The sequence below is a fragment of the Trematomus bernacchii genome, unplaced genomic scaffold (genome assembly GCF_902827165.1).
Source record: "Trematomus bernacchii unplaced genomic scaffold, fTreBer1.1, whole genome shotgun sequence".
NCBI classification, from domain to species: Eukaryota; Metazoa; Chordata; class Actinopteri; order Perciformes; family Nototheniidae; genus Trematomus; species Trematomus bernacchii.
Genome location: NW_022987528.1, coordinates 104,741 through 117,822, shown reverse-complemented (window position 1 = coordinate 117,822; position 13,082 = coordinate 104,741). Strand labels below are relative to the sequence as shown.

Sequence of the window (13,082 nt, the reverse complement as noted above, 5' to 3'; positions counted from 1 at the left end):
ATTTTTGCCGAGGTTCAAGGCATTGGCTACAGACAAACAGTGCCATTTCTCCCACTAGTTCAAGCCATCATACTGTATGTATGTATTGAATGTGTGTGTGTATACAGGGGCGCCGTTTGCCGACAGGCAAGGCAGGCAAGTGCTTGGACCAGAAGGGGGCCCCCAAAGAAGGTAGATTAAGAAGGTCCACAGCAACTACAACATGAAACACCCTTTAATTTATTGCAACGACATGTCGGGAAACCCCCTCAAGGGGGCCCCATGCGTAGAGCGTCGTAAGAAACTGCTTCTTCATTTCAGTTTTGTTGCTCTGCTCCGGGGGGGTGACTTTACTGGCATTGATCCGGACCAGTGACCTTGTATAAAATTCACAAGTGGACCTTTAATAAAAAAGTTTGAGAACCCCTGATGTACACTGTACATTTTACATTTATATTCGATTTAATATTTAACATCATCAACATTATTTTTGTCTTTTTATGCTGCTGCAACATAAACACTTCCTAAATTAGGATCAATAAAGTACTGTCTTATCTCTTATCTTATCTTATTTATTCACTGGTTGTTATTTCAATATTTGTATATGTAAACTTACTTTCAAAATTATGGTAGTTATATAATTTATTTGTTGTCTTGTATTAGCTTTGGGTTTCACACCATTTTAGCTCCAGTTGACGTGATGGTCCTCACAAAGAACAAATAGTTAGTGGTCCACACTAAGTACTAAAAATGTGTGTGTGTGTGTGCGTGTGTGCGTGCGTGCGTGCGTGCGTGCGTGTGTGTGTGTGTGTGTGTGTGTGTGTGTGTGTGTGTGTGTGTGTGTGTGTGTGTGTGTGTGTGTGCTCACTGAGTTGAAGAGCAGTTGTCGATGACAGCTGCAGGGAGCAGGGAGAGAAAGAGTCGAGTGGCTTCAAATAGCCGTCGTTCCCCTCATTCATCGGAGCAGCCCTTCCCCTCTTCTCCCTCTCAGCAGCCACGGGTGTGAAGTTTACATTTTCTTTTGTTGACACAGGCATGGTGATGTTTTTTAAAAATATCCGCTTACTCCATAAAATAACGTTTCAGAAATGTCTCAAACAAACAGAGAAGCGCAGTCTAGTCTGCAGGTAACTGTTCAAATGTCATGGTGGGTACTTCAGTTAGCATAAAAAATGTTCATTTATATGTTAAACGTTAAAGGTTATGTGGGGAAAAAACACTTTAATTCAAATATAATTAATTATCTTCAACATTGATATTTGTTTTTCAGCCGCTCCATTGTTTTTCAAGTGTATTCAAAAGAAATAAAACCAGAAAGAACGTTTCTAACCACCTGAGAGACTATCTATTTCTCATGGAAATAGGACATTTTCTTTGGCGAAAAAACCCTAAAACAAGCAGTATTTATTTAAACTGGCTTCAACTAATCAAGAATCTATTCATTTTGAATTAATGGATTAATTGAATGTATAAACTGCTTAAAAAAAGCCTATGATGACATCTTTAAATTGTTTGTTTTCTAAGATCAACAAAGCAAAACCTAGATTTAAATTATATAAAATAGAGAAAAAGCAGCATAACTATTGGTGCCTGATGAAAGTGATTGATTGTTTATCAAAATTGTTGTCAATTAATTGTTTTTCTAGCAATAATTACAGTGACTTTTTCTTCGAGTGATCTTAAATTGAAATAGTTAATGTACAACTCAATTATCAAAGATGTTCCCATAGTTGTGAAGATGTTAATTAACTTGCAAATCCATGCTAAAATACAAATATGTCCTTTTTCTATACAATCAGTCTCGCCACAAACAGCGTCAAAATCGTACTTTGCTACTGCCTACTTCACAAAGAGAAAATATAATGATTATTTTTCTGTCTTCCTGGATCTTTTGCAGCTGTCAGAATCCCCTCCATTTCTTTCGTGCATTGATGGTTTGCGAGGCAATTGTGTTCACCGACCGCACACTTATAAATACATTTCATACGCAGTTTCGTCTGACATTTTTGAGCACACTTCATTTTGATTTAACACGCTCAAACGTTTGCAGCTGTCACTTTAAACACCTTGTGAAATCATTACTTAAATATATTTCGTAATCAGTCAAAACTGTTTAATTTAACTTTTACAGTGCCATAAAATACTGACATTGAACCAATACTCCATGTAAACCAGAGTGTTTGGACTTTTTTCAGTCTGCCAAATTCTTGCTGTGCGGCCTTTCTCAACACCAACACGGCCTTTCCTCCAGCCACAACTCTCCCAGTGTCTGTTGCCCAGTTGTCCCAGTGAGGCAAGTCCTGCCAAGTCCTTCAGGCGCTTGTCTTTGGAGTTTTTTGACAACACATGTCTCTGTCCGTCCGTCCCCAGTCTTTTTCCAGTTTAGGAATGTTGTCCCTGCCTGTTACAGGGGCACAAAGAGTCTTGTCTTTGAGCACATCCGTCAAGATCAGTTTCTCTCGTTCCTCCGTGAGTCCACTTTTGTTTCCACGCTCGTTTTGTATCCACAATTAGCTGCTGCTGCTGCTGCAAAGTCCTCCGTAATACCGAGCTGCAAGTAGACCAGAAGCAGTTACAGCACAAAACGGCCGTCTGAAAGATTGTCAATTTCTCTGTCCCATAATATCAGAAGAGCAACAAAGGAGTGAAGGAAAGGAGTCAAGCAGGGGGGGGGGGGGGAGGAAGAGTCTCAGCAGGCTCTAAAACCAATACAAATCTTTGCTCTTATCCTGTGCCTGAAGACCTGAGAGAGTAAAGGGAAAGAAAGGAGGACACAGTGGAAGGAAAAAAGAAAAGGGAGATTAGAAAAAGAAGCGCTCATGTCATGTTGATAAAAGCAGGAGGAATTGCCCGAGGCAGAGAGGGGATGAAAGCAAAGGCGGCAACAGAAAAGGAAGTTGACAGCTGGTGTTAAGGTGCTGATTGACAGTCAGTTTGTTGGTTCAAACCACTTGTGGTAAGCCGATCTGAGGCAGGGGGAAAGAAATGCTCATTTAAATCTGGTATTCAAGCTTTTTCAAGGGGTTACTTTGCTACGTGGTCGTACTGAATGTCTGCTTTTATTCAAACACTTCAACAATAATGAGTAGGGTTGAACATTTAACAGACAGGTGTGGACCCAATCAAGCAATGATTTAACCAATGTTAAAGAGTGAAAATGCATCTCAATCTGCTGCAACTTTTGCCTGCTTCCAATGGTGGTTTTCACATTTGTTGAAGATGTAATGACCGCACAATAGGGTCCGATCATTTTAATGACCTGGTTGAGAACGTGTAAGATTATGTTATACTGTCAAATCATAAAATAGCTGACTGTGCGGTCATCTTATTATCATCAATAATTGTAATTTCCACTAGCAGCACCTGGTCTTTGGAGTGCATTCGCCAAACGATTCTGACTTAGCTCAACGTTAATAGGGTTTTAATGTATTAACTATTCAAATGGAATATGTAAGTGGTAAGATTGTTGAGAGAACTTCAGGCAAAGATTGTTTTGTATAATTGTTCAATTCTTAATCAGAAAAATAAGCATATAAGGAGTTGTGAACAGGTGAAGAACCATTGTCCAAGACCAACATACTAGTCTTATGGGTTTTAGATGTTTGCTGACAAAGAATAAGCTCAAGGCTTGATAACACCTCTATATACCCCCTAAAACCACAGGCCTTATTTATGTTGTATTAAGTTCTAAAAAGACTGCCATGACAGGTTCTTTACCGAAGTCTTTGGTGTTTGATTTGACCTAAAACTCTTGGCTTAGCACGTTGAGGAAAGCCAACAAATTGTCATAAATCTGACGGATGATACCATTCTGTTTCTCTATATTGTAGGACAGTTTTTCTATTGTTATATGTGTATCTTAGTAAATCTATTGCACATATGTCGGTCCTGTAAGAGGAAAACATCCACTTTTGATCTTTTAAAACCCCATTTTAGTTGTTACCTCATTTAAAGGACAGAAGATGTTGTGTGCTGTACCCATTGTTGATTGTAAAGCCCATTGATGTTAGGCTACATTTTATGTGAAACATTGACATTACCTGTGTCCATGTTGAGTCCGATCTCCGCTCCGGCTCCAGTGAAAGCGCCGCTCCATGAACTCGTCCCTGACTCTCCTTTCCCCCCCAGGTCGCAGGGCGAGGCGCTGGGCACCGAGCTGCCAGACGTCATGCGGTGATGATTCCTCACCGACGGCACCAACAGGGATCCATACCGAGGATCGAACGCCGTGCTGTACATCTCGTGAACCCCCGGACGCGGGTACGCCGATCCCTGGCTGCCTATAGCGCCCCCTAGTGAGTAAGGGTGGTGGTGGTGATGGTGGTGGTGGTGGGACGGGTGCCAGGAGTCGGGGCTGGGCTGGTGGAGGTGGCTGTGCAGGGAGGAGGAGGAGGCGTACGGGTCCCCAGGGAACGAGAGCTCTGAGTGAGGAGAGGAGAGAGCGCTGCCCAGCGAGGAGGACGGCTGGTAGGAGCTGTTCCAGAAGGACGGAGGGAAACTTCTCTGGTTCATCGGGAATGATCCATCTGCAAGCACAGGTACTGTTAGAAAACTATCACTATTACGTCATATCGACAGCAAATCTGGATCAGCTCCGTTGTACCCCCGTTTTTAGAGATGTGGGTACGGAGGAAAAGAGAGAGGGTTTTGTTCCCTGACACACCGGGGACACACACTGATATACAAGAGAGGGAGTTACACAGTCACAAGATGGAGGAATAGAAAGCAATATTCAATGTTTACTTCAGATTAGCTCCACGTCAGAAATGATCATGCTTGTCATATGTCTATCTCCATAGAGGCTGAATCATCATGTTAATCACATAGCTATCATATGCCTCAAACAGTCCTGATGCTCTTCTAGGTAATCAAACATCCTGTCATGCACACAGCTACAGTTGGGATACCTTTGTTATCATGTGTACTCTGATATTGGAAGAGTACATTCAGTATTTTCCCAACAGGTACGTTATTATTATTATTATTATTATTAATATTATTATAGTAAAAGCTTGTTTATTGAGGCTGAAGGCTCAGTCTTGACCTCGAAGGTGGTTTGTTCATCGCAAGATCCACTTATATATATTTTTCTGAGGCTTTAAGACATACATAGTTGCTGTTACCTAAAACGTTTCTTCTTTAAATGAATCATTTGGAGATATTACTTGAGTGTTCAGCAACAACCATTAATTACAGCCCGTAGAAATAATCAATACAACCTTTGAAATGGTATTTACAGTAAGAGGTATAAAGATCCTTTATGGGATGTAATGTACCATTAGCTTGGATTGAAAGTGGACAGTTAAAAAATATAAAAGAAAATTCCTTGGAAATGCTTATAAACTTTGGAAGGAATAAAAAAAAAAAATCTATAAAATGTACATTTAACTAAAAATGTGTAACGCTGCAAATTATGAGTTCAGATTTTGCCGGAAACACATCAAATATTAAATCCTACTTTAAAAGAATACTCCTTACAGCAACATACAAAAGAATGTAAGCATTTCAACATATTGTTATACTATATTTGCCGGGTATTATTTACACAAACTCACTATTTGTTTAAACTTTATATTTCAATCAAACCCAAAGTCAGAGGAGAGACAAACTGCCAACGGAGTAACGGACAGTAGAATAAACACAAGCCGAGGCTGGCAAAATGTTTTATTTCTCCAGCTGTTGTCCGTATGTTTATCGTAAGAATATATATGATTCTAGCCCCATGGAAACACTTTTTTTTTTACTTATTACACGCTTGATGAAGTTGTGATTTTCGATGCACGTTTTTGTATTTTAAGGTCAGATTAAAGCACAGCTGATAGGAGAACAAACTGAGCCGCTTCAGATCAAACGTGCAACATCCAGAAAGCTAAAAGAGAGGACGGTGTATATCAGATTGATATTTTAGATCTATTTTTCTTTCGTTTGTGGTTAATAATTTGGAGTGCTGCACATTTTTGGTCAAATGTAAATGGCAATTGAATATTTTTTAATTCATAGCACAGTTCAAAGTATTTCCAAGGATTGTTTCTTTAACCCTCATATTGTCTTCGTTTTCCCCCTCCCTTACTTTGGTGTTCGCGGTCAAATTTGACCGGTCCTGTTTTAACTGCTATTACATTAACACAAAAACCATTAATCACCACATTTCATTGAACACCCTTTCAAACTGTAAATATTGAATCAGACTACTGGTATACATGAACAACTGCAGTACATATACAGAGAATAGACACTGAACATGTATTGCGTGTGCCAGGTGTGATCCACATGGGGGGATGGGCACATAAGAGCGGGACATGTGTCAAATTGTTCTGTGTGTGTGTGTGTGTGTGTGTGTGTGTGTGTGTGTGTGTGTGTGTGTGTGTGTGTGTGTGTGTGTGTGTGTGTGTGTGTGTGTGCTTGTGTGTGCCAGGTATGATTCACATGGGGGGATTGGGCACATAAGGGGGGACGGACACATCTAGAGTGTGTGTGTGTGTGTGTGTGTGTGTGTGTGTGTGTGTGTGTGTGTGTGTGTGTGTGTGTGTGTGTGTGTGTGTGTGTGTGTGTGTGTGTGTGTGTGTGTGTGTGTGTGTGTGTGTGTGTGTGTTAAGTGTCATTACATCTAGACTTTGCACTGTCACATTAACTGGTGATTATTTTTTGATTACTGACCGTTTTTTGCAATTTTAAAAAGTTCTCCTTAATCTTTTCATCACCATGATTAATCATTAATGTTACCTTATGGAAGTGTACAGAGACCAAGACAAAGTGACTGAATCTGGGGAAATCATAGTGTCTTTGAACAGCTTCATTCCCACACTATCAAAACCAGGACAAAAGGAATAAAACACACAATAAATTAAACCAAATTTCTACAAGAGAACTTCCAAAAACACATGTAAGCATTTCATAGATTTCCCTTTTGACATTAAGCGTCCTGATGATGCTCAAAACTGTCTTTCAGTGTCTTTTCTCCACACTGTCAGACTCCCACTGAGGTACAACACTTAAATACTTATTTGTATTTACTTGCACATCTCCAAACATTCTCTTGCACTATTTTATCTGTTTTATTTGTTCTATGTCCTCTATATATTCATGTTGCTCTGTTGGAGGAGCCTGTGACTTCAGTTGTTCATTGCCATATCTACACGGTAGCTAATGTGCACATGACAATAAAGCCTTGAAACTTGTTGTTTTTTTTCAAAGGTTTCATTGTCATGTGCACAACGCTGCAGTGTAGAAATGGCAATGACATTCCTCTGACCTGAGCTCCTCCAACAATGCAACATATATAATAAAATACAAAATAAAAAGTAGTGCAAAAAGTCCATATACATGTCAATAGAATATGATGTGTGCAAGAACAGAATATGAAATAAAAGAATGTACATTAAGACTAAATTAAATATTGCGTGGATAACAATTTCTATAAATAAGTATATTGCAAGATGACAAAAAGATGAATGTTTATCGGGGCACTTAAAGGTAGGGTAGGTAAGAATGGAGAAACCAGCTCGAGTGTGCTAGAATTTGAAAGTACGCAGCCGAAAAAAATCTGCCTTTTCCTTCAGACTTCTTTACAGAGCCCCTCCTCCAACACACACGAACGTGCACAAACACACACACTCACACGCACACACTCACACACACACACACACACACACACACACACACACACACACACACACACACACACACACACACACACACACACACACACACACACAGACACACACACCTCTTACGGCCTTGTGGCTGCTGGAGGCCGGGTATGCAGGCGTATGGCTGAGCGCTCGGCTGAAGTGTTCGTCCACCACGGCGCTGATGTCTCCCTGGAAGTAAGTGAAGAGGACGCAGCGCGAGCTCAGGTACTCGGCGCCCGGAGGAAGCTCCTTGTCCTCCTCCTTGATGGCGGGGGGGCCGAGGCGGCTGTCCTGGGGGTCTTGCATTTTGGTGTACAAGGCCAGTTTCTGAAAAAGACATTACAGTACATTTCAATTAGCGGAAACTTCTATCAGAATAAGAATCCGATTTATTGCCAAGTAGGTTTAACCCTGTAATGTTTTTACAACATTACTTTAAGCTATCCTAAAAAAGAGACAACATTTACATCGTCAAAAGGTCCTTTTGTTCAGCCTCACAATGCTATTGGGTAGTAAATGTGTTTATAGGTCCTGCCTTCTGGAGCATACACTCACACAATTTCTCTTTGTTTTATTGGACTGGATTTGTCAGATTCAAGTAAGTAAAATGCCTCAAATATTTTTTGGGGGATTATTACAATGTCTAGAACATGTACATATTTAGTTATTGTGGAATACATTAATTAAATTAGATTTTGAGCAGCTTATGTCTTACGTAAAACATTTGATTTCATTTCTGCACCAGAGGCTCCCTACAACAACATCTGAAAGGTAAAAGAAAATAAATTCTAATGTTTTTCTATATTTGGGCTTTACAGGGTTAAGCATAATATGATTTTTTTTCTTTGGTGCAAACACCAAGTAAGAGGGATTCATTTGGAAGATAAAGATCATAAAATAGAGATATAAAAACTATTTTAAAATTACTAATTAAGTAGAAATATTCACAAAATTGTAAATATTCGGAAAAACTAAGTACAGTAAAAATATGATAAAATGCTCTGAAAAATTAAATATGTGAATTGTTAGAAAGTGTAAAGCTGCAGATTTTAAAGATCAGAAATGTACAGAGGGGTGTGTGCAGAGTTCACAGAATTAAAATGAACAACATTTGCTCAGATTATTTGCAACAGCGATTATTTAATTGACCTGACACTTTTATCAGAATCAGATTTATAGCCAAATGAAGTTCAACCATTCATTTACTATGTCTATGTTACTACTCTCTCTCCTCTCAATAAGTGATCGGGGGCGTCACTCCCCAGCTTAACCAATCACTTCGCTCTATTCTCACAAGCCTATCATAGCGCCTATCATTTAAATCTGCTCTCCCCCCTCTGACAGTTGTCATTTCAGGTGACTCGACGCAACCCTCCTCCGCCCCTTTTCACCTCCTGTCCCTCTGAATCCAGGGTCAAGCTAAGCCCCTCCCCTTCAGACCGAACCCAACTATCCATTCACCACCACCAGGGTCAAGCTAAGCCCCTCCCCTTCAGACCGAACCCAACCATCCATTCACCACCACCAGGGTCAAGCTAAGTCCCTCCCCTTCAGACCGAACCCAACTATCCATTCACCACCACCAGGGTCAAGCTAAGCCACTCCCCTTCAGACCGACCCCAACTATCCATTCACCACCACCAGTATCTAGACCCCGGGGGGGTTTCATCGGATCGGTTCTCCCCTCCCGAATGATACTCCTGCAGAACGGGGCCTAATCGCCAAAACTCCATTACATTAATTTGTGTATTCCTGGCAATAAATATGTATTCTTTCATCAAAACCGTCTCTCCTGATTGAACTAGGTTTAAGCGCAATATGAATATGCTTTTGTGCATTTGGTGCAAACATAGACACAGTAAGAGGAATTCATTTGTAAGAAAAGGACCAAGTTATAAAACACAGAAATGTGCAACATATATCATCTTACTTAAATGAAACCTTGGATGAACCTTTTATTATATGTACATAATAATATATATCATATGAATTAGACAAATGTATGCAAGTACACAGACATATTCTCATACATAGTACTATTTGTGTAAGTCATTGCTGCTGCACACACTGAAAATACACTTTTTTAACTTACTTTTCCTTATGTGTACTTACTTTTATGAATAAGAATCAGATGTATTGCTAAGTAGGTTTAAGCGTAATAGGAATTTGCGTCGGTGCATTTGGTGCAAACAAAGACACAGTAAGAGGAATGAATTTGGAAGAAAAGGACCAAGTTATAAAACATATTTTAACATGAATGTAAATAGAAATGTTTACAAAAATATAAATATTTAAAGAAACTAAGTAACGTAAAAATATGATGAAATGCTCTCAGTAGTATTATAAGTTAAACTGGAAATCTGTGCACATTTGAAAGAGTTAGCGTTGACCAGAAATGTGCAACATATAGGAGGGGTGTGAGTGGTTCACAGTGTTCAAATGAACTAAATGTAATCAAATGATTTGCAAAAGCTTATTACAATAAGTGCATTCAACCATTAAGACACAACGGTAAGCTGGAAGTACATGAGCTTTAAATAAGAATAAAACTATTTTACGTGCTGGTGCATTATGCAAACTGTTTATCTAAAGTCCCTTTTATGAACTATCATTTTGAAGATTGAAGATTGAAGAAGATTGAAGATTCACTTATTGTCATTACGTAGTACAGGAACTATGTATCGAAACGGTTTCTCTGCATTTGACCCATCCGAGTGTTAGGAGCAGTGGGCTGCCATTATGTACGGCGCCCGGGGAGCAGTGTAGGGAACGGTGCCTTGCTCAGGGACACCTCGGGAGCACTTGAACTGGTGACCTTCCAGTTGCCAAGCCAAGTCCCTATGGACTTCGCCACCACCGCCCATTTTGCATACATAAATTCATTTTTAGGGGGGGGGGGGGGGGTTTAACTTCTATAAAGACTTAAACAAATAAGTGATATTTGACTTCTAACCCTCGTTAAAAACATGTCCGTTTCAGGAGACAACAGGTGTGTAGTAGAACATAAATCCACCTAAGCCAGTGTCATCTATTTATGTACAAACTGACATGAATTATGAACTGATGTGTCCTCCTAAGGAAATTTAAACAATGATAAAATATGCTTTCTCACAAACCTTTTTTCTTTACATTGGTGGTTTTTAATGAGCACCAATTACACCTAATACTCAAAACTATGAATGGGAGTAAACAGGTATATTATCATTTAGAGTACAATTTGTTTTCAAATATTTTAACTTTGCACCTTTTACTGATAGACACAATGACTAAAAAACACAAGTCACTTCGTCTGCTCTTACTTTTTATTTATTTGTACGTACTTATATGATGAATAGAGGAACAAAAAAGTACAGAATATCCTATATGTTAATGAAATCAATTCAAATAGTTAAAAGTTAAAAGACATCAACCTTTTATTATAAGCAAATATTAACATATACACCGAAATATTCTCATATACCTTTTTTTAATGATAAATATTTGAATGTCATTACTGCTGCACTCACTGAAAATACACTTTTTTTTCGTACTTTTCCCCTTTTTGATTTACTTATATGACAGATAAAGATGAAAAAATAACTATTTGTAAATGATATTACTTCAAATTACAGTTAAAGGACAAATAATAATCATAACACATGCATTAGACAAACTTCTCCAAGAAAAAATATATTGTTGTATAAATACTGCTAATACATAGTGATCTATATATATATATTTAAAAACTATGGTGTGTATTGTGGGCAGACTGGCTGATCCAGAGTCTGTTTCGGTGGCAGACAAAGTGAGTTTTGGCACTATGTGAAATATGCCCTGGATGTTGACCGAGAGGTTTTAAGAGAGTGAAAAAGACCTTTAACAAGTCTGGAGAAAAAAAACCCTGCTGCACTCAAACTGTTCAGTCATGAAGCAGAAACAAATGTTTTAGAAAGTGAAATTCATCTTATTATTTCGCAACTAATGTCACAGTTACGCTGTAAAAAACAGTCAAGGCATGATGACAGATCATTGATTTTAACCCTTAATTACAGTATGGGTCATTTAACATTGTAAAACGATACAGGAAATTAGGTCTAACGCAGATAACGCTGTAAATCCTGGACTATGTTTGGCCTTAAACCAATAGAAAAGTGAGGATATAATAAATAATTCATGTTTAAACTCGACAAAAGTCTTTAAAAACAAGTATACGAACTAATGGGTGCATGATATCCTTCAGTTTTGACTGCAATAAAGCTCATCTGCGATTTTTACTTCAGAAATAATCTTGTTTTTTTACACTTTTAACGAACTAAAATCCGCTTAAATAGAAATAACAAACAATCTGTTGACTGCAGTTTGAAGTACAAGAGTAAAGAAGGTAAGTGATATCAATTGAAATGCAAAAAAGTGAACATGTGACCCCAAAAAAAGTTTTACATCGCTCCAAACGTGAAGCTTTACGCACTGGATCCTCTCCGCAAGTTGCGCACACTTTCAGTCAATGCCTTGCTTTTAATGGTGTTTAAAGTGCTTATTACACTATATTATTATATATAAAGTGATCTAAAGGACTGAGTTAATACGTTTTCTAAATATAGAATCCATAGTTTGTGTCAGTATGAGCTGTTTTGTCTCCTATTTATTTGCACGCAAGAAAGTTGTAATTTGTGGATGTAAACGCCTATAAATAAGGTTTCCTGAACATTATAACAATAATTAAAAGCCCACGGTGCATGTTAGGGCTATTTAAAAAGAGTTTATAAGCAATAAGTGGTCCATACCTGGTGGTGATAGGGGCTGTAGGAGCTGAAATAAGGCTGAGGTCCAAACACTTGGTACATCACATCCAGGCAGCTCATGGCGAACAGAATCACGGAGAAGAACCGAGAGTCATTGAGAGAGAAGTCTGAGCGGCCGGAGAGGAAGCGGTAATCCCGGCCGTGGAGAGGGTCTCTGTGCGGCTCTTTACCCACTCTTTACGCACTACACGCGGCTGTGCGCACTGAGAGGATCCCCCTCCTCACCCTCCCTCCCCCCAAAAAACACCCAGCCTGACGCCTCCCGTCAGCCAATCAGAGGCCAGAGCTCCACCTCTGCCTTAACGAGCTTTTAACTACGGAGACACGAAACCATGGCATCTATTTAGCGATTTAATTAATTATCTGTTTGCCAAAAACATTTATAATTTTGCCTCGTGTTACTGCTGCATTCATTTTGTCATTTTTCTACTCTTACTTTATTGATTTATTTACTTTTTTAAGATGAATAGATGGAAGAAAGTCCATATCATGTTAAAAACAACTATATACTATGGAATGACTTTAAGTAGAAAAACAAGGAACCTTTTTTTTATACAAATATGAATAGTTAATTTAACATTTAATAAGATAATATTATAATTAATGATTAACAATTGTAATAGTTTTGCTTATATCACCAAAAATGATGCTACTCTTACATATTTGTAATCCTATATGGACTTTATATACC

The 13,082-nt window shown here is 38.7% G+C and overlaps 1 protein-coding gene across 2 annotated transcripts; it reads right to left on the bottom strand.

Moving 5' to 3' along the window:
• Positions 1-2,068: 2,068 nt before the first annotated feature.
• On the bottom strand, positions 2,069-12,605 carry vgll2a (vestigial-like family member 2a). Of its 2 annotated transcripts, none has more exons than XM_034121398.1 (4): positions 12,374-12,605; positions 7,706-7,937; positions 4,020-4,505; positions 2,069-2,722 (listed from the first exon to the last, which is right to left on the bottom strand). In XM_034121398.1, the coding sequence occupies exons 1-4, from the start codon at positions 12,449-12,451 to the stop codon at positions 2,679-2,681; spliced, it is 840 nt and encodes a 279-aa protein (XP_033977289.1). In that variant the 5' UTR covers positions 12,452-12,605; the 3' UTR covers positions 2,069-2,678. The 2 variants fall into 2 exon arrangements, with proteins under 2 accessions (XP_033977289.1, XP_033977297.1); XM_034121406.1 differs by having other exon boundaries at positions 2,069-2,530.
• Between the last annotated feature and the right edge of the window lie 477 nt (positions 12,606-13,082).